The sequence below is a fragment of the Oryctolagus cuniculus genome, chromosome 6 (assembly GCF_051225735.1).
Source record: "Oryctolagus cuniculus isolate XC-2025 breed Fujian yellow rabbit chromosome 6, ASM5122573v1, whole genome shotgun sequence".
Classification (NCBI taxonomy): Eukaryota; Metazoa; Chordata; class Mammalia; order Lagomorpha; family Leporidae; genus Oryctolagus; species Oryctolagus cuniculus.
Window position 1 is genome coordinate 55,773,666 of NC_142872.1, and position 22,221 is coordinate 55,795,886.

Consider the following 22,221-nt stretch of genomic DNA (forward strand, 5'->3'; position numbering starts at 1 on the left):
ATGACCTACGGTCAAACCCAGATGTCACACAACAATTTGTGATCTGCAGCGGTCACTGTGGTCTGGGCAAAGAGGCCACAACCATTAGTAGAGATGAGTTCCCAAACCATTTCTTTGTGAATGTTTATTATAGGACTCCATTGCTGTTTTTCAGAACACAGCTAACTAAATGGTACTGTACTTTATACTCTTCATAACTGTCATTTTAATTGTGACTTTCACTGGATTAAAATCTTGCTGTTTTTGGCCTCCCATGTGTATTTTTTTTCCCTTGTTGTCTGGACTCTTAGCCAGTTGCAGCTCAACACTCATTCAGAACCCTATTTCTGGGGCTTGTGCTGTGGTGTAGTAGGCTCACCCTTTGCTTATGGTGCTAGCATCCCATAGGAGCACCAGTTCATGTCCTGGCTGCTCCACTTCTGATCCAGCTCTCTGCTGTGGTCTGGGAAAGCAGTAGCAGAAGGTCTAAGTGATTGGACCCCTGCACCCACATGGGAGACCCAAAGGAAGCTCCTGGTTCCTGGCTTCAGATTGGCTCAGCTTGGCCGTTGCAGCCATCTGGGGAGTGAACCAGTAGATGGAAGACCTTTCTCTGTCTCTCCCTCTCTCTGTCTGTAACCCTCTAGCTCTCAAAGAAATAATTAAAATATTTTAAAATAAAAACCCACCATATCTATAGTGGGCGCACTGAGGGAGAATGAGAATGTTTTTTATGTAACTCATAGCTTAGTATATTAAAGGGAAGAAGCATTGTCTTCCAAAAGCAGCAAATTGATCATAAGAATGTGCTTGCAGAAAGCAGTTATGTCAGGTGGGTAGTTGTTTTTGTGCTTCCAATTAATACTTGTCCTTTAAAATAACAGATGTTTAGCTGTGTATGTGGGCAGTTGACAGGAGTAGACACACCATTGGCGTTCCAAGGAAAAGGCTGAGAGTCAAGAGCAGCCTTAGTGGTCAGGGCAATACCTGTGTCCTTCTTCTTACCCCTTCCACTCCATGTTGGTGCCTACTTGCATCTCAGTTGCACACTGTTGAGCCTCACTTCTTAAATGCATTTCCTGGCGTACTGAAGGCTACTTGCTTATCATGAGGTCCTCATGTTAGCCACAGCGTCACCTAGGAGCTGGTTAGAAATAAAGAATCCCAGGTACCAGTCACACCTGTGGAATCAAAACCTGCATCACAACCAGACCCCTGTGATTCTTACACGCATTCAAGTCCAAGACACAGTGACCCAGAAAACTCTGTCTTTTGTGGCTCTTACATGGTTTTCTTTTTTATTTATTTCTGTATTATATCTTTTGTTTTTCCTGCATTTCGGAGGGCAAGCATTATCTTTTTTTATATCCATTTAGCATGCATTTCCTAAACATAGTGGTGCCTGACCAACTCCTGAGTTCAGTTTGTATACTCAGATTATTACCACACGCAAAGTAGGTGAGCCAGAAAAGAATGGCTCATTTGGTTGAACTCTGGATTTAGCCATTTTAACTCTTCCACATTCCAGCTGGGCAGATTTGAGCAAGTTAGTTAACTCTTCTGTTTCCTTAACTGTTAAAAAGCAGATAATGCTATCACATGAGTCTGTTTTAAGGCACAAAGGAGATCACATCAATGAAGCTATTAGCATAGTGCTAATTAGTTCATTGTAAGGTCTCGATAAATGTTTCTACTATGATATTAATTATCATTTAAGCCAGTAGGTTTCTATACATATCACGATCCCAAAAAGTGACCCCTTCCAAGTTGTTTCTATTAACTTTGTGGTTTTCAACCAGAGTTAGTTTTTGCTCCCAGGAAACACTTGACATTTGTCATAAATAAGGTGAGGAGGGCTTTGGGCATTTAGTGGGGGGAGTCCAGGGATTCCCAAATAGCCCATGATACACAAGACTGCCTCCTCCCCAACAAAGCATGATCCAGCCTAAAAGGTCAAAAACACCAATGTTGACAAACCCTCTGATGCCCACAGGGAACAAAGGTAAGCATATTTAATAACCATTTTTTTGAGAATCTAGGTACTTGAGGATTTTTTTCCTCTGAAATATTAATGTAGAGCCCCTTTTTCAGAATTCATCTACAATGAGGCAAATCATTTCCTTTGGAAAAGAACGGCACACTGGAAAATCTGATGCAGCCTGATTAACCTATTAAAGGTCATAAAACAATAACAATTACATTGCACATTTCATTCTTTAATATCAAAGCGAGCTAGGCTCTTTGAAATGTAAAACATCATAAGTGAAAGAATAGCGCCTGTAATTCCCCCAGGAGCCCAAGGTCAATGCATAAATAATACTCTGGTTCCCCTATTAATTCCTCTCCATTTCGGGATATGCAGGAGGCCACAACTGTGGGGGGAGAGAGGAGAGGCCAGAGAAAGCTGGACTTCTGCTGCACATGGCTGAGGTCAGACAATGTAGCTGTCTCCCACAATTCACAGATATGAAAAATGAAGCAAAATAAATGCCTCTACAGCTCATAAAGGATGCAGCAGGAAACTCCTATCTCATTTTTTCTTAAGAAATCAGAGATGCTACAAGAACTCCATGGAAGATTTTAATTTCCCAGGTACTGGTGCAGAAATGAAGCAGGAGAGATGCGTGTTAGGCCTTAGTCCCACGATGAACAGATGAAGCAGACACCAGTTTACACCTCATTGTTAAGAATAACATATTTTTTTCATAAGTGAAACCACATTTGCTTCTTTTGTAATGAAATCAAAGAAAAAAAATTTTGGTGGCATTCCCCCACCATAAATCGTGAAGTAAATATTTTATGTTAAGTGGGGTCAAAATGATGAAATAGGTATAATAGAATCATTTTAAAAAACACACACACAATTTGAGACAAAGTCCCAGCACCACCTTTCAGTGTCATCTGCTGGGCTGGGATAATTGCTGTGCCTGGTGGTGTTTTGGTTGCAGAAAAGGCCAAGAATGACTAACTGAAGCAGTTAAAAGTGGTGGAGAGGGGGGAGGGATTTGCTGCTGGGCAGGGCTGCCTCATGCCAGCTTCTCTGAACGCAGGAAGCATGGCAGTGAGTTAGCGAGTGCTCCCAGTCATTGAGGGGGCACTATCCATCAGTGAGAAGGCGAGGCTGCAATAGCATCTGACCATACATCTCCTGCATACTTTGCTTTTTGGCAATTTTCATTTTTAGGAAAATTGAACAGAGAGAGAGCTGTATATTAAGAGCTCTAAGAGACCAACATCCTTTATTCCCTGCACCAAAGAATCTACTTGGGCAAAGAGGCATTTTTCCCCCTAACAATAGAGTTTGCATGGCTGCTATAAACAATGCAATTACGGAGCCAGATAATAAATAATTGCAGAGCAACAGGGAAAATGAGGTGTGGGCCAGGAGGAAAATGGATGGTTTTAGAAGAGATTTGCACCAAGATTGAGTCAGTAAGGTGAAGTTAAGTCATCACAGGTCACGTCTGTTCCCAGCTAACTAAGGTGAATTATTGGCCGCACACCTGTGCTGCAAGCTGGAGGCTGCACTGGCGGCCCAGGCTGTGCCTTGTTGAGATGGGCTTTTTTCTCCCGTGAAGAGCTCACAAAGTGAGATATTGGAATGGAAGCTGTGGCTGATGCTTGGCCAACTTTGTGATCAAATCAGGTGCTTGCTGTTTAAGAAAATGGTGGTAAGCCTAGTAATATAAATGCTCATGGAGCACAAATGCCAGTGCATCATGTCCTTGGGCATGTGCCTGGGTGCTGTAACAGGGCTGGCTCCATTTGTGTTCTCAACCCTGTGAGCAGCGTGAGCAAAGCCTCAAATAAATTTATTGCTAGGATTTTCCTGCAAAATGTACAGGCTCATCACAAACTTTGTCTTCCAAAGAAAAAGATGAGATTTACCCTTTGGTGGTGTGACTCTTCTTGTGCTGCTTGTATGACTTGCTTTTTAGCTTCATGCAAGCTTGGAGAATCTCCTTTGCCTCCTCTGCATATCGCCTTTGCCTTTCCTGGGTGGGTGATGTGGTACAGGGTCACCTCTGTTTGCTATCAATTGTAGTTCTTACCACCTGCTGCAGAGACACTCCCACCATCTCCCACCAAATACTTCCCAAAGGACTTTCTTGATCTCTTCCATGACCATAAGGCTGCTCTGTGTCTGTCAAGAGAGTTCTCATTAAAGATCATCAGTTGCACCCACTTGTGTGCCCTTCCAGACTTTGGTCACTCTCAGCTTTACCATTTATTGTAGAACCTAAACAGGAGCACTGGCTTGCTCAACTCTGAGATCCATTCTGTAACTGAGCAAATACTGTCTATCCTATGTGCCAGTCATGGTGTGAGGTATGGGCATCTAACAATGTACCAGAAAGACAATGTTCCACCCTCTTGGATCTTACATTCTGATAAATGGAGTCAAACAGTTACCAAAATAAGTAAACTATATAGTAATGATGTAGAAGAGCTATGTGTAGTGGAAAAAGAATAGAATGGATGCAGGATTTGGAAGAAGGGGGTGATGCAATTTTTACACCTTTTTGATGAGGGATGTTTGAATGGCTTTACACAGAGAACTGAGATTATCCAGTTGATATTAGAAAAGAATCATTCTGTTTGCAGGATTGAGAATCAGAAAGAACTATGTTTATTGTCTGCTGTTAGATAACAAACTATACCAAAATGTGGTGACCTGGAACAAAGGTCATTGATTATTTCTCAGATTTCGATGTGTTCACTGGGCAGTTCCTTCACGGGGCTTTCTGGTACTCACACAGTTACATCTAGTAACTGAGTCACATGGAGACCGGACTCCATAAAAACTCTCCCTCCATATGGTTTTTCATTTTCTAGAAGGCAAGACTTTCTGTGATAGCTGTGGCCCCCTTGCAGTAGAGCTTGCTTGGGAGCTTGCCCTGCCTTTGCTTGTATCATGTTTGCTTATGCCCCATTGCCAAAGCAAGACATTAAACCAGTCCCAGTGTCAACATGGGAGACTACTATAAAAAGAAAAAATGAATGTGTGCAGGTCAGGTACATTTGGAGACCTTAGCTTAACAGTCTGCCAAAGGGGCCAAAAGTGGACATCATGAAGAACAATGGGGAGGCTCTGTAATAATCCAGAAAATAAATGATGATGGATTACAGCACAGTGATGACAATGGAAATTGTAACAAGTGCCCAGATTCTCAATGTATTTTGAAGGTTAACTTTATTCTTCTCCCAAGTCATGAGGACAAGGCTGCTGCACTTCCAGAGATTGGTGATGTTCTTATTATGCATGAGATGATATCATAATAAAGGAAATGAGGTCAAGGATAGGTTTCTTTTATTGCCAATAATTATTTGATGAGTTTTCTTACCAGTTGTAAACTTAGTAATTCACTTAGTGCTGTGACTGTACACTGCACTCTGTCAATATCATCATCAGCTAATATTTATTGAGCATCCTTTGAATACATGGAATTGCACTCAAAGCAACAGAGGTGAGCTGCATTAATTCTTCCAGCCAATGCAGGATTATTGAGTGGTCTATTACATCACTCTATTAATTGATGCCCCAGCAACCTCCAGAAAAGTAGTCTGCTTTCAGCATACAATTCCTTATTTCCCTGGAGTAGATTTAGCTTTAGTGGAATCTAACTCACAAAGGGAGGAAAGGAGCCTCTGATTTTTTTCAAGTATGCAGGAAAGGGTAGTTCGACTGAGTGGATGCAGAAGTTGAGGCAGGTAGTGGTTAAGTGGTTCGGTTTGGCCAATATCATATAGTGAGATGGTGGGAGACCTGGGAATGAAAAATAATTTTCTCTATTGCACTCTACTGCCTCTCAGTGGTGTTTGTTGGTCCCTCTTCTCTCTCACATAAATACAGGGTCATGCAAACATCCAAACAGATTTAACTGGAGTCTATGCTCTTTCTAAGGAGTGCATCGCCCTATTCTTCGACATCTGCACAGCCTAATCACTGGAAAAGTGGTGTGTTTGTTGTTGTTTAAGCCCCTTATTATAGGGGATTTGTCAGGTGTTAAAATCACCACTTTTTCGTGTTAGTTAAATTCTCATCCGAAAGGTGTTGCTTTCAGAGTCCAAGAGATTTAGGAATCAGGTCATGAAAAAAACTATTTAATTGAGATCTCCACTTCCATTCTTTTCTGGAAACAGTTACTCAATGCTTTGACTGATCTTTCTTTTTGAGAGCATTCTACTTTTTTTCTTAATGAAAGAGTTAAATTTGGAGCTAAGAAAAATGGGGAGTGGAAGTGGGCAGTTTAAATGCCGAATTTATTTGCAAATCTTGAAAGTAGCACCATTAAATATCACACACTCTGGGATGCACTAGAGTGTGCACCCTCCAGAATGTCTGTTTGTTGTAATTCCATCGCATTACATATTTTAGTGCCTATCTCTTCGTAGCAGCTTCCAGAGCTTTTCAGATATTCAGCATCAGAAATTGCACTGTTTTATCCTGGATTTTACAAATAGCAACCAGATTATTGTAAAACAGAACTATCTGATAAGTCAGGTTGTGAATTGCTTTTGTGATTGTCATGGGTAAGAGTATTGAAGAACCTGGCCAACAGTGCAGCACATTGGTTACCGTAAAAATAAAACCTGTAGCAGTGAATGTGTTTTTCTGATGAATACATTCAAGGCTGTGATCATTGTGCAACTTCTGGTTGGATGCTTTCAAATGTTCCGTATTGAAAAACATCAGTAACAAGAACCAAATAGTCCACCAAAGCCTGTGTTCAAATCAATGGAGAGGAACGTAAATTCTTACTTAGAGTTTCATTGAGGCCAACTCTATTTGGTCCACCATGGGAAGCAGAGATTTGAGGTTCTCTCTTGATTTGCTTTCCATTTTTACTTTATGATTAGCTGGCTGCTAGCTACTTTGGTTTTCACTTAAGGGGTTATTCAAATCACCATGCAAAAACAGAAATGGAAAACAGACCAGACTGAGTTCTGTTCAGCAGACAAAAACCAAAGTGCCAGAACATGGTAATTAATGTTAGCAATTTTATAAGCAAAATAATTTGTTCTAATTGGCTAAATAAGATCTGATATAATTATAATATTCAATAAAGTAATTTCTGAAAACTATTTATATCACAAACCTTTAATCATATTACATACTCATTACAAATTTAGAAATGGATATGAAAAATGGACCTGAATTATCTCATCTATACAAATAACAAGGAAACATTAAGGGTTTTTATGAAACTTTAAAGGTCATGCTCTTTATTTTTTATTTCAGAGATTTTTTAAGTGGTTATTTATAGGCAATTCTGATAGCAGAGTTCTCTCGTGACTTCAGACAGGAGGACCAGGAGGGTGAAACATGTTTCCTAAGAAAGCTCCTTTTGTCCAAGGAGAAAGGCTTATTAATCTGAGGTTACTTCTACATTGTTTTATCCAAAGGGCAAACAGACCTCTCAGAAGAGGTAAGTATGTGTCGGGTTGGAATCACCCCATAGTGGAGACCCTGTGGAACTGAGAAATCCTCTACCTAAGGACTAGTCCGCAATGGGTCAACATAGCCTATTTGCCAACTAGCATATAAATGATTGGGGGGAAATTCTGTTCTTCTAGAGAGAAGTTGCTAATTCTTGCTACCATGAGCTTCTTCTTGATATGAGCTAATTTTGACATTGACCTGAACACTCACTCGTAAACTCAAAAGATGAGTGTGCATACATACACTGAAGTAAATAAGTAAATAGACTTTCATACTTTTGGGTGAAAAGGCTACAAAAAACCTAAGTACCTGTTCCACTCTCATGGCTGTGTTCTAACAACAGTTTACTAAAGGCCAAGGAATGTGTTAGAAGTTCTTTCACATAATTTCTGGATGATAGAATTGTATACTCATCAGTAATTTTAGTACAGATGTCAAATAGCATGTTTTTATAAGCACATTCTAGGTACAGGGTAGTACTCAAAGGATTAGCAACACATTTTATGCCAAAATAAAGACACTTGGCTTTTGCAACATTCACGACACTTGAAATCTCTCTGATGAAATAGGAAATGAATCCAGTAAAAATGACCTGCTAATAGTAGGAGGATAACAGTTGACCATCCCGTAAGAGATATCCAAAGGTAAGACAAGATTAACTGGAAAAGTATGTATAATAAATATTCCTGGCAATGGGTGCTGTGAAATTTGAGAAAAAGCATTTACCATCAGCAAATGTAATCTAGAAAGGATCATTAAGGAGAAGAGAGTTTTTATATTGAATGAAGGGTGGTGTACAAATATTTAACAAAACAAATTCTGCACAAAAGAGAACATCTGATTGTGTCAGAGTGAGACTTCTGTTTGGATACATGCAAACATGGGAATTTTGAAAGCTCATTAGAAATAGACAAATTTAGACAAAATTTTGGGGGTAAGAACTCCATTCATTATTCACATTCACTTATCACACACATAAATATTAAGTACTCATCGTATGTTAAGTGCTGGTCTGAGCCAGCAGCAAACCACAACAAAAATATCCTGACTTCATGAAGTTTATAGGAATATTGCAAGACAGGTACAAAACAGTGCTAACTTGATATCAGTAATTATCCTCTGGTGTGTTTTTCTCCTTAGTTCTGTTGCTTTACACTTGCGCACAGATGGGCAGAGACCCTGGTATGAACAGGGTCTTCAAAAAGTTTGTGAAAAATATACATTATGAGACAGCAGCATGGATATTTTAAAAATTTTTGTTCACAAAAATGAACATCTTTCATTTCAATTTTTCATGAATTTTTGGAGTGCAGTTATATGTATTTCAAATGAAAGCATTTCTTCAACTTGTTGAAAATCATGACTCTGTACATAGAAACACAGGAAATCAGTTGACTGCATTTTTTTCCATTGTTCCAAATTGTTTAAGCATTATATACACTACACTAAGGAAAAAATAAATGAAAACATAATTATTATATTTATGTGACAAGCAAGAATGAAAGGTGACTGAACACTGTGGGTGTTGGAGTATTATTTCTGCCTTTCTGTGTAACCTTCAGTATGTTACTTTGAGATCATAACCTCCCCTTCCTATACATTGAATGGTCAGCCAAAGGGCTCATCTTCAAGCAGAATATAAATGCCAAGTATGAGGAACCAAATTGATGAGTGTCACTTTCCTATACTTTTTTTTTTCCACATAGGGACCTTCATTCATTTCTATCTGCATGGCTCATTCATATGTAATGTTTGTCTTTTATATTATTTTGTATAATTATGATGGCTTTCATAGAAAGGATGATGAAATCACTTCCTCAAAAAACAGTGTCACTGAATTTCAATGTGATGAAAAATTTTCATCCCCAAGAGCACAGATGATGAAGCAGTCAACAAACATCTACGGAGTAAGCAAAGATTCTTTGTTAAATACGTGTGGAAGGTCCTGAATAAGTAGAGATCTGGACACGTTAATGTTGCTCTCATTCATTTAATAGTACAGTTGGAAAGTGGGGCACACCCCTCAAAACACAAATCATAGCAAACCAACATAGGATGAGCTAAGTTATAAATAGTTGGTATGCATGACAACAATGAAACAGTAGAAAAGTAAGGGTTTACACCCTAGCTTTGCCATTTCTTCCTTGTGCCACATTGAGTAGGTTGGTTTTATAAACCTCAGTTTCATCTTCTGCAGAATGGTTCCAATAGCAGCTATTGGGTGGATTGTTCTGAGGTATAGAAATTAGAAGTAATAATAAGTCTCTTTCATTTAAGAAGCACTGTATTATTACTGAATTTTTTTTATCTTGTAGGCACTAGCTGTTTAATAAGGTTTGTGCTAATGGGCAACATGTATTAGCTAATGGAGGACTCAGAATATTTTTTTAGAGGAGGAGAATAAGGTTTATAGAGGAGAGGGATTTGACCAGTCTTTTGCAATTAGGAAGCAGACTTCGGAGTCAGGACTTGGACTTAGGACCAACCCAAAGCCAAGATATGACACACTGCATCTCCTGGTGTACTTGGATACCTACTGTGAATAAAATGATTTCATTGCTGTAAACCAGAGGTCAAGGATGCCTTCCTTTGTGGAGGACATGTAACTGGCTCTGGTCTTAGATGAGGAGATTGGAATTAAATAGGTTGTGATGAAGGAGAAGAGGTTGTTGTAACGAGAACAAGGAAGGCACGGGAGGCTCTGGAGGGCATGCATATGGATCAGGCTGCAGAGCAGTAAGCACTTGGGCAGGAATGAGGGCGCGGGTGTTTTCATGGACAGGTGGCTGTCAAACCTCAGAGGTGACTGAATGTGAGGCAGAGAAATCTCCTCTTGATTCTCTAAGGAACTGTGAGCCTTTGATGATTTTTAAGCCAATACATAAGATAATGAAAAAAACTGACTTTCAATTGAGCAATCAATAACTATTGGGAATGGATGGCATTTAGAGTGGCATTTTAAGAAGGTTATTCTGACTTGTGAAGAATGAATTGGAGAAGAAAACTTCTTAAAATGGTTGTTTTCAGTTGTGTGTCTGTCATGACAGCTGGGATAAGTGTCACAACTAACAAAGCGCTAATAGTAAAGGATTGGTTTGCCACAAATTAGCTGCTTTATACATTAGAGCAGATTCAAGGTCATTCCTGGAACAATGTCATTCTCCTTCACTCAGATTCCAAGTGCTTTCTTGAGAGCAGAGCAAAGACTGAAGGGTGATGATCTGGTGCTCTAACGGCGGGACCCTAGCAGTGTTCCCAGGCGTGGCTGCTACATTTCACTCCCCTTGTGTTTCAGCAATGAAACACGTGGAGAAGTGCTGTATTAAAAGGCTTGTCAGAGTAGTCCAGGCAAAATTCACCGATCAAGAGGTGTCTGGGGTCTGGAAATGTTAACTTGAAGAGATAAGGTTAGTTGAATTATTAGGAAGAAAGGAAAGAGATAAGCCAAAGAATGATTCAGAGATTTTTACATTTGACACTGGCAAGGGAATCTAGAGGAAGACCTTGCTTTGAGGCCTGGTGCATGGGTGTGGTCATGAACTTGAGATTTAAGCTTGTCACCCAGTGGAAGACCCAGAGGGCAATAGGAATGACTGGAGCTTCTCAGGAAGGTCAAAGTGGAAAGTTTTGTGAGTCATGCACGTTGAGATGATGAAATATTGTCTATGTTACTTATTTAACTATTTTTAAAGAAGCTGTTGAGTGGATTTTGTAATAATAGGGGTTAGCTTTCATAAAGAACTTGCATTGTGCTGGGAACAGAACTCACAACGGCACACACATCATTTATTTCTCATGCCAGCCAACTGAGCAAGTAGTATTATGCCCATTCTGAGAAATCAGCTATAGAGAGGCAAAATAATGTGGTCAAGGTCACACAGCAATCAGATGAGAGCAGAGATTCAGTCCTAGGCAACCTGATTCCAAATATCAAGCACCTGCTAGCCCAGAATATAAGCATATGAACATAAGGCTCTTCAACAGAGAAGTCAGTCATTTGAAAGTCAGGTCATATTAACTTGGTTTGAACCACTTTTGACACAAAAGTATAAGGAAATATCCCCTTCAATCAAGCTATCTTAAGAATAAATCATATATATCGAACTAAAAATATTATCCATTTAGGCTACCGACCTCCTCACTAAGAAAGTGAAGAATAAGTGAAAACACTGATAGCCATTTACAGCTTTTTTGTGGAAAAAAAATCTCCCTTTCTGTCCGGCCTTGATTTCTTTTTCTTTCATGGACTCTGTTTTGCTGATCTTGTTCAATAAGCCCCAGGCCTCCTCCCCTGCTTTTATGGCATGGAAATAGTTGCATGCTTGTAAGTGGGTCTTTATTTTTATTGGCAGAAAATTCTCAATCCACTTATTCCCTTGTATAAAGTTAATTTTAACTATAGAACCTGTATCAATAATGTCATTTAAAAGAGGCTGCTTCCAATACACTGTGTGAAATGTCTACAGAGAATTCTAGATTTAATAGGCAGGACTTCTCTCGTAGCTCATCAGGCCTTGCAGCTTCCTTTCCCGTCTACATCTGAGCACTCTCTGTTCTCTGGCCAGCTGCCTTCTGTTCAGCCCCTGTGTGTTCTCCATTCTCTGCTCTGCCTTAATGACAAGCAAAATTTCTTCATGGGTATATTGGTAGTGGTGGTGGTAGGGGGTTACTTCTTTGTGTCCAAGAAAACAACAACAACAACAAACCAAATCCTTCTATTGGCAAACGATGAAAAGTCTGACACTTGGAGTTTAACGAGATTAAGCAATCCCTCTTTGGATACAGCATTGTGGCCATGGCAGGAGAGGGTGTGTTATTCTTAGACCAAATCTCATTGTACATCTAGTGGCTTACACAGGAAACCCAAAACATAAGAAGCCAAGCATCCATAGATCTCTTGTAGTTGAAACGGTCAAGTGTTTTGGCTTGTTGCTTGGTTGACATTTTTTGTACTTTTTCCAAAATGGTAAGTGTGGAATTTATCTTCTAATATTGGCATTCGTTCATTTCAAAGAGATAGTCAAAAGCTTTGGTGTCTTCTCTTCCTGCTGGCTTATTACTGGTCTAGTTCAGGTTACCATGGAAAGCACGCAGTTATTTTTACCAATAACTTACACCAAATACTTGACCTTGGAATCGGCAATTTGCATCCTTATAAAAGAAGTTACCTGGGGAATTTAACTGTGTAATCCCAGCCCCCAAGTGGCAGGAGATGAGTAGAGATGGAACAAAGTTGGTGAGACACCTTTTAAAACCTTTTGAATTGGGAAATCATTTCTTTTTGACTTCATTTTAAAAATGGAGCCTACTTTATGGTGGTATGAAAAAGCAGAAAGATGCAGTAGAAGGCTGTAGGAATCGTGACTCAAAAACTCGGCTCCAGGACTCAAGAAAGCAATCTTGTAGTCACATTGAGAGGGAAGCCAGAAAGAATCCAGGTTTCCACTTTCCCATTAGCTTTTTTACCCAACACCTTCCTTCAAACCTCATGTCTTCCCTTTTATTTTGTCTTTACTGATAAAACTAATATTGAAAAATACCTTTTCAACTTGAACTCCGAAACATAGGTTTTGCTGCAAGTGCTAATGTTTTGGTGTGGGTTTTTTTTTTTTTTTTTGAGACAATTATCAAGACGAAGCATTTGTTTCTTCTTTTGTTTACCCGTGGCAGTTTGTCAGCAGTTATGATAAGTAGAGTTCCATCTGCCAGTAAAACTACATTGCAAATTGCCGTAGAAATTAGCAGCTTTCATTTTTGCCTACATAAATAAATATGCGAAATAAATTGCACATAAATGCATCCTAAAAAATCACAGGTACACCGCACAGTTAAATGCCAATCAGACAAAACCGGAGACACGTTGCGATTATCTCAGTTTTCAAACCTGCAAGAAACACGAATGTGTTTCTAAATGAGAGAGGCAGTGTATCATGCTCGCTGAGAGAAAAACAGAAGCTGCCAGACTCTGCTCTGTGGCTGTATTCTGAGAATCCTTTGCCTGAAACTGCTCTATCTTTCCTCTGTCCTCTCTCTCTCCCTTCTCTGTCTCCCTCTCTCCCTCTCCTCCCCGTCTCTTCCTCTCTCCTTCTCCTCCCTCTCTCCCTCTCTCTCTCCATCTCTCCCTCTCTCCTCGCTGCCTTTCCCTTGTTCATTGTTCTGTCTCTGCTCCTGCCTTTGATGCACATACGTTGTCACATTCCATTGACTCTCCTCTCTTCTCTGTTCTTACACTCAAGCCTAGCGGTGCTTTCGCCAGGCAGCAGCAGCCTCTCCTGCGAGTTTTGGTCATGTGTGCAGCTCAGTTTGATCGAGCGTTCCTTTTCTGCCTTTTCACTCTTACAAAAGATTAAAAGGTGGCGTCACATTGCTCCCCAGTTCCTTCCCGCAGGAGGGACTTAAAAGGGACAACAAAAACTAATCACTTTCAATAAGCATTTTCTTGGTGGAAAAAAAAAAGGAAAGAAAAAAAAGAAAAAAACGAGGGGGGGGGGGTGGACTTAGCAGTGTAATTTGAGACCGGTGGTGAGGATTGGAGCGAGCGAGAGATGCTGCACGCTGCTAACAAGGGAAGGAAGCCTTCAGCTGAGGCAGGTAAGAGCGCCGATCGGAGGGTTTGACCGAGTGGCTTAGTTAAATCTCTGTTTTCACCGTTTTGTAATTGAGGAAGGCATCCGCAGCAGAAGCCGATTTTTCAGTCGGCTTCCTTTTGTTTAACATAGAAAGTACCTGTATTAATTTTGATGAATTAGAGCATGCAGCAAATTCAATTGAAAATAGATTTGTATAGTAAACGCATTTATACGGAATGATTTCTCTTCCGTTTTATTTAAGGGGAGAGATGAGAAAGATGATTTTGATCCGAAGAGCACTTTGCATTACGTGAAATTCTAAACAGCTAACGGAGAAAAAAAAAATACTAATCCAATTGATACTGCTTTTGAACTCCGGGACTTAAACCCTGGGAGACAGCTGGCATTTGAAATGTTTCTTCTCGCTGAACTTCTGATGCATTATAAGAAATTTTCACCGGTGGTTTAAGCAAGGGTAGAGTTTATTGAAGTCTGGCTGCTGGGGTCATGTTTGGCTTGGCTGCTGTGCGTGAAGTGCTTCTTCTATCTCTTTCACCTGTCTCAGGTTGCTGTTTCATAAATGGAGAATAAGTGTTGTCCCAAACGCAATAGGAAGTTAAAACATCAGGTTCGGGTGTGTTTTAGAAATGGGTCCAGTCGATAACCAAGATGACTGAATTATGACAGTTCGCAATAGGAGTTAACTGTGGCAGTGCTGTTGGTTAAACCTTTCTGGATTTTAAGCGGCTCGATAATGGAGGGGGCTAATTACCCGTCTCAAGTCGCAACTTTGCATTTGGACCCGCAGTGGGGCAAACGTGTGGACTTCTACTGGGAGTAGCTTTTAGGAATATGTCCCTTTTGTGCGCCGTGAATGGGCGTCGTGGCTTGTATTTGATGGCATTTCTCCTTTCAAGAGCTTTGGGATGCAGCTTAGAATGCTCACGTCTATTTTAGCATTCAGCAAACCCCCAATGCAATATTCTGTAATCTGCCAGCCCTTGCTTTTTGTTGCTGCTGCTGTTGTTTTAAAGTTTTGACTATTTGTCTTTCCCTTCAGTCTTTGTTGGTTTTGCATTCATTACTTCTGCTGCTGAAATTTATTGCTGGCATGAATGAACTAAGATTTGGGAAGGCAAAAATAATACTAATCCTGTCATTAGCCCAGTTTTTTTTTTAATTTAAGGGTAACCAAAATCCAAGTTATAGCTAGGTTTTCACCTGAGATATTACCTAAAATCTTTCAATTCATTTTTAAATGATTTTTGTGGGGATGGGAGAATCTGAATGTTAAAAGTGCAGAATGCTGTTAAAAGAATGCTTCTCCAGAATGAGATACAGAAAGGTGACTTGAATGCCTGCAGAAGGTTTGGTCCTGAACAGAACTGCACGATGCATTGTTGAGTTGAGCAGCCACGTTTGGGAGGGTATTTTGTGTATTTGATCGGTGTTAAGATTTTATATTTTCTTCTCGATTCCAAACTGGGCTCACTCCTCAGTCCCTCAGGCTGGCATGTCTCGTGCTTGCCAGACCGTCTAATGGCATCCTGTGGGTGCAGCCCGTGAATCCAGTTGTTTGGGGACGTTAGGAACTGCTGAATACTGGGAACAGGAGATCAGATGGACTGTGAGTCTGATCATACTTCATTACCCAGTGAGAATCTCCAGCCGAAGTTTCCTGGGAAGCCCTCTGATTCAGGTGTGAGGAAACTTATTTTTTCTTCTTGTTTGAAAGAGCAGAGAAAGGTGTGGACAAGGGAAACAGCAGCTGCTGTAGAATGGTTGATGTCGTCATGTTGGTGGTAACATAGGGAGTTTTAAAAGTCACATCACGTGTAGCCTTTTTTCAACTTAAGAAACTTAGCAAAATCTTGACGTACTCACAACCTTTCTCAAAATCAGTGTCTCTACATCACTTTCTTCCATGAAATCGGCTCTTGGACTCTAGCTACACCCAACTATTGTGGATGATGATCTTGCCACTGGTAATGACGGTTATGTCTTAAGTAAATGGCACACAATGAGAAGATGGGCCTGGAGGAATATGTTGTATCTTATGTGTGTGTGTGGTTTTTTTTTTTCGCTTGTATTTATGGAAATGACTTCTTCAGCGTGAAGTCACGAGAACTTTGGAGTTGTAGCCTGGCTCCTTCCATCACTGAGCCACTGTCTTCCCAGAGAACAAAATAGAACTAAAGTGAGCAGAAATAATTCCGTTTTGTAAACTGGATGGCAGCTCAGCACGCACTTTTTAGGCAGGTGGTAATCAAAGCTATCCTTACTCAAACTATCTGATTCATATAAATAGCATTTTTCTGACTTTTCCAGTAGATGTTGCTGGAGAGCAAAGGAAAGATCATTTTTTACAGAAAAAAAAAAGAAATGCTTTAGACTTATAAAAGCTGCAGAAAAATATCCTTTCCCCCAAACTCTGCTGATAGCATTTTGCATAATTTGCTAATTAATGAATTATATTGAATCATTACCTTTTACGATGTTCTATAGAAAGCTATTAAAATTTGAGTTCGATTTTAAAATTATGAGATTGTTCTCTTTAGTCTCTATATATAATGTCTGTTTGCTGTTTTCCGTTTTTAAAAAATCAAGTTAACTGCACATTACTATTCAGAACATTTCATCCCTGAATGCTAAAACCCTTTAACATGCAAATATGATGTCAGAGGAAGAACTGAAATAGAATACCCTGAGAAGAGTAATGATCAAACGCATTATAAAAATATGCACCAGTTGCCAACATGTAATGAAATATTAAGAAATTAAAAGCATGCAACCTCTAAAGTAATAGAATTTCATTGCTCTGAGTCTGTTTTCCCACTGAATATTAAGTGCTTAATAGATCTACCCGTAAAAAACAATCGAAAATCTACATGGTTTGTCACTGAAGTTCTTTCATTATATGATTTTGAAAAATTAGCCCAATAGGATTTTCCTCTGAATAGGAAATGTAATTAACATTGGATATTAAGTGCCAGATTTCCAAAGCAAAAGCCATGAGGCTTAATGGAGAAAAGAAGAACGCAGAGAGCAAACATAAGGGCTAGAAGCTGAGGGGACCCACACTGGAACTACTCTGCTGGTAATCACTCTGATAAAATGACAAAGACGTCCCAGAGGAGCCCAGGATTCTGGGGCCCAGACACGAAGTGATGCAATTGCAAGCAACCAGTGACCTCTATCTATGGGAGTATTTATTTTTGGAAATGATCAATTATCCAGTTTCAATTGTGAAAGAGAAGTGTATGTATTTTTTTTTTCGGGCATTACGAAAGCACTCACAGACAGGGCAAGCACCCAGCCTCTGCTGGGGAGCGTTCTGGTTTTTCTTATCTTAAGTAGACCTTGCTATTTGCTGGTGAATTTTTTCTTTTTGCATGGAAGCCCTTCTTTGTCAGTTTTCTTTCCTGAGGTGTGAAATGCTCCATAGGATGTTTTTATTTAACACCCATTCATTTCTCTTTTCTGAGAGGAAAAAACTTATATTTAGAAGGCATGAGTATCAGTTACTTGTATTTTGTAATTAGCACTATAAGTCCACCGGGATGAGGATGTTCCAGTTTTATTGGGTTTTATTTTGTTTTTGGCTTCGATTCAGTTACATTTTTTTTTTTAGTTTGATGCATAGTAGTTTGTTTTCTTTCTGTTTTTATGGAAGTAAAGCTTCAAAATTTGACAGGACATTTTGCATTCTATTTCTCATTTATTTGCTTTTTTTTCTTATTCCTATTTTTAATTTTTGAAATTTTTTTGAGACGCACACAGACAGAGATCCTTCATTTGCTGGTTCACGCCCTGGATGAACATGATGGCCAAGGTTGGACTGGGGTTGAAATTGGAGCATGGAAATAGGAGTACAATCCAGGCTTCCACAAACAGGAACAGGAACCCAGTTACTAGAGCAGCCCCCACTGTCTCCCAGAATCGGCACTGGTGAAAGCTGGAGTCAGGATCTGAAGCCAGATTTAAACCCAGGCACTCTGATGTGGGATGCAAGCATCTCATTCCGTTCGCTAAATGCCTCCTCCCTTTCTTCTCTTTTTAATGGTAGCTATCACGCTCTGGCTATATCAAAAGACTGTAAGTTAAATGTGTCAAATAGTACCTGTAACAAAGAGTGGAATTCTTTGTCTTTTCATATTGTCTTAAGAAAACAGAAAATAAAAGCTATACCCAAAGATCGACCTTATGGGCAAAACATGCTGGATGCTACTCTCCCTTTGGACAGCCGGAGAGGAAGTGTTGCTGCAGACTACGGGAATCCTGAGGAGGGTAACCTTCAGAGTTAGGGGTGGAAATTAAAAACAAAAAAACAAAAGTCCAGGGGTTACAGTGGGAATCAGCGCCCCACAGAATGATGGTTGCTGGTGTGATGCAAGACCTTGACTGGCAAATCCAGGCATTTCATAGCCACTGGACAGATGTGAATGGGCACTTTCTGGAGGAGTTGAGACTTGGTATGACAGTGGGGAAGGAGTGGAAGAGTGGGATCCACACTTTGCCACATACTTTGCCCAAAAGATTCTGAAAGACTTTATGTAGGGGCATCTGTTGTCCCATTAAATTGTGGCCTTCAGGAACTATCACTACTAGCAGAATATTGCTTGACCTGGCCGAGATGTTGTTAAGAAAACAGTACGAACTTGTGGACTAGAGGCTGGAAGCCAGTGACCCATCTACTGGCTTAGCCTAGACATAGGTGGTATATGGTTCAGAAACAGTGTGGAGGGGAGGGAGAGTAGCTATGCGGAATACCTTCCTACTATAATTATTGCAATTTCTTGTATGCACTGTAGATGTCATGGCCTCATTAGGCAGGGATTTTGAGGATATGCGTTTGTTTTCATGTTTTTGTAAGAAAAACCTTCACCGTTCGTCAGAACTGAGACTCGTAGTTTAGAAGGCATGGCGTACTTGCAGGCTGTTTGGGTAAAATCAATTAGTGCTCTGTTCTTCTTCTGTTTCCTGACATTGATTAGGATGGATTCTTATGATCTTCGAGGGTGTTCAGCTCTCAGAAAAGGTACATACTTTATTTATTGGAATTAATTGCCTCCCTGAAATGCCTGTGTATTCAGTTGCTTTCTATAAACCTTGACTAACTTACCTTGAACTACTTGATGCCTGGTGTATTTGACTGACAAGCTCTGCTGTGGAGACTCCTCTCACTGTATAATGGGAGTTTGTATGTAAACATGTAAGATGTTTTCTTGCATTCAATAGACTTCACAATGCGTAGGAGTGAAAATAATTATTAGTGCAGTTAAATAAGTGAAGAGCCACACTTTCCCTCAGAAACGCGGATTGTACCAGCATGTTGCGGTGGACAGGGTCACCAGCATCACCTCAGAACCAAACTATAGAGGAGTGACTTTCTTTGTCCTCCAGCCACTTTAATTTAATTTGTTCCATTTATTTTCCCAAGCTTTTCATCTTCCCACCATTTTAATACCATCAGAGATGGGGGGCTGCCCATGACATTCACACTTGACATTATCAAACACAAAAGGCATCACTCATACACTTGACTGCATTACAATGCACGGGAAAAAATAGATCCCAAAGGCTTAGAAATTATTGTCTCGTACCTTCAGTGTAGGTGTTTTTTTTCCTGTATCTTCTAGCCAGCCTCATTGGACTGTTTTTCCTTCTATGTGTTTGCAGAGGTTCGAAAAGCCCTGGAAAAATTAGCATTCACAAATCCCTAATGGACATATCTTTATATTCACTGGAAGGACATGTCTTAATATAGTCAAAATTAACAACAGTATTATTTCCTGTTATTTGATTGGCACCAAACACATCTTGATGCAGTACCAAAGTGGAGCCTTGCACCAGAGCTGTCTTTGCACCCTTGACTTAAATTCTTCTGACAGTTGTCACAGTTGTGGCTGAATCTTAGTCTGACTCACTGATCTGTGGTCATTGTTGATCCTCTGTTGTTGCTAGCCAGACCAGTGATTCACTGAAATCCGTAGTAGCCCTCTTCTCTGTGTAGGGAGAAAGGAAAGGTAGGGTCGTGAATGGGGAGAATTTAGTATAAATTTAGCTTTCACTTCCATGGGTTACCATTCTGAATGCTCTCATTCTATTCAAAGACAACCTAACCCCTAAAATGTAAGACAGTACCTGTGACCTGAACAACTCATGTTATCAGTTTGTACTGAATTGCTTTAGTAGTATTACATCATACATTGTGATCGCATGTGCTATAAAGCTCTGTAGAACAGCCAGCTACATGGTATCCTGCAGGCTTAATATACCTCTGCAGCCTTGTACTTGGGAAGGATTTCTGTAATTGGAGACAGTCTAGTAAGGAGAACTTTCTAAGCCATTGGAGGCCAAAATACGAGTTTTTGAGAAATGTGACTTTATAGGCTTGAAACTGAATGGATTACAGATTTCTCTTAAGTGGACAGAATCATAATTGCTTGTATAGTACAGTCCTGATTATCCAGGGTTTGAATTTCCAGTATGGGGATTATCCAGGTTTCTTGTCTGACTCCTCTGTCTCCTAACTAACTGATGTGCATCAGTGGCACCCCTCGTAATGGTATGGAAGGGCATATTTAAGTGGCAAAATCTACACCAATGAATCATCGTTCAGAAAGCTAATGATGTAAATGTTGGGTTTGAAATTATTCACTGAAGTTGACTGGTTAAATTAAATTTGGGGGGAGGGGTTCATTTTCATAAATGATGGCTTGCTGTAGCTGTTTGTACATCAGTATCTTAGCACACTGTTTAAAGAGCAGATAAGTGAATCCACCCATCTGAAACAAGTGTCTTTGCCCTGGCTTATTTCATTCCCTTTCCCTTCTAGCAGACTATCTACCATTTTTAATTAACTAGTTGGGAATTCAGGCTAGCTGGAATTTTGCACCGAAGTGCGCCTTCTGCAGTGGATTAGGTTCTGCTTAGCATATTCTTCCAATATTAGTACAAATGTGAGTTACTGATGTCCAGGCATCAGTTAATTATTCACCAACAACCATCCGGTTCCATTTCCATCATTAGCTGTATTTTCAGTACATCCTTAATAAACTATTTATTTTTAGGATTTTACTCACTGGCAGTCTTCAGAGTCTTATGTGTCTCTGAAAGCTTCTTTGATACCAGAATTGGGCCGCAATAGTAGAAGAATGGGAAGTACAGCTACCTTTGCAGAAGGTGTAATCACAGAATAGATGTGGAATTCACTAGCTGCCTTTATTGTCTGCATGAAAGGGGGCAGGGTTCTGTCTACCTGATATCACACAAAATCAAAATTGGGTTTCATCTCTTTTTCTGAAACATCCTTGTGGGTTGAACATTTTCAAAAGTTTGTGGTCTTATCTACCACCTTGTAACAATTTCCCATCAACTAATGTGCTCATCTGTCATATGTTGTCCCTATTTGACAAATGTATATTGGTAATTGGCAGCCTTTTGAGGTGGCTAATCAGATTCAAAGGTTAGTTCTATGTCTGGATATATGATATAATGTAAGCAATTAAATATATACCATATAATATAATTAACATATTCTAAATGGTGAAAAGTAACATTACCCCCTCAGTGTTTTCAAAAATAGTCTCTTAAATTTTTTAATTTATAGAAGGAGAACAAATTTCATGTATTTCATATATGTAGATTCAATAGAATAATTACACTTCCCTCACTACCTTCTTTCCCTCCCTCGTTCCCACCCTCCCTCCTCTTTCCTATTTTTCTTTTGATTTTTACAATGACATACTTTTATTTTATTTTATAATCACAAGCTTAAATAAAGAATTCAACAAATAGTAAGTAGAAAAACCACTGTGCCTCAAGAGCATAGACAAGGGCCTCTGACAATCGTCAAATCTCAGAATGTCAATTTTACTCATGTACATTAAATGTTTTTGTACTCTGTATATTTGTTACCACAAATCAGGGAAAACATATTTGTCTTTTGGGGACTGGCTTATTTCATTAAGCATAATCACTAGATTAACACTGAGTCTACTAGAAAAATTTACTTGAAGTTTTTAACTTGATGATGTAGTGCAATGTCCAATAGTTTAGTCCATGTTATAAGTGAGAATTTAAACAGTAATATAGTACACAAAATGAAAATGTAAAACAATTGTTAGAAAAATCATTGAAAAAATCTAGTCACAAGTTCTATATGGAGAAGACCCCTGTTAGTGTTTGTTTTCTTCTGTACATTTATGTACATATATATATATATAT

The 22,221-nt window shown here is 39.5% G+C and overlaps 1 protein-coding gene across 11 annotated transcripts in view; it reads left to right on the forward strand.

Moving 5' to 3' along the window:
- The window catches only part of TENM2 (teneurin transmembrane protein 2), a 1,297,938-nt gene that overhangs the window by 594,102 nt on the left and 681,615 nt on the right, over window positions 1-22,221 (forward strand). The window contains exon 1 of one of the 11 annotated variants that reach the window (XM_051844435.3): window positions 13,236-14,014. The exons of the other annotated variants lie outside the window; for them this stretch is intronic. Coding sequence (XP_051700395.1) covers window positions 13,969-14,014 — 46 coding nt within the window. The 5' untranslated portion in view covers window positions 13,236-13,968. Of the gene's footprint in view, window positions 1-13,235; window positions 14,015-22,221 lie in introns of those variants that run through there. 11 annotated transcript variants of the gene reach the window in all.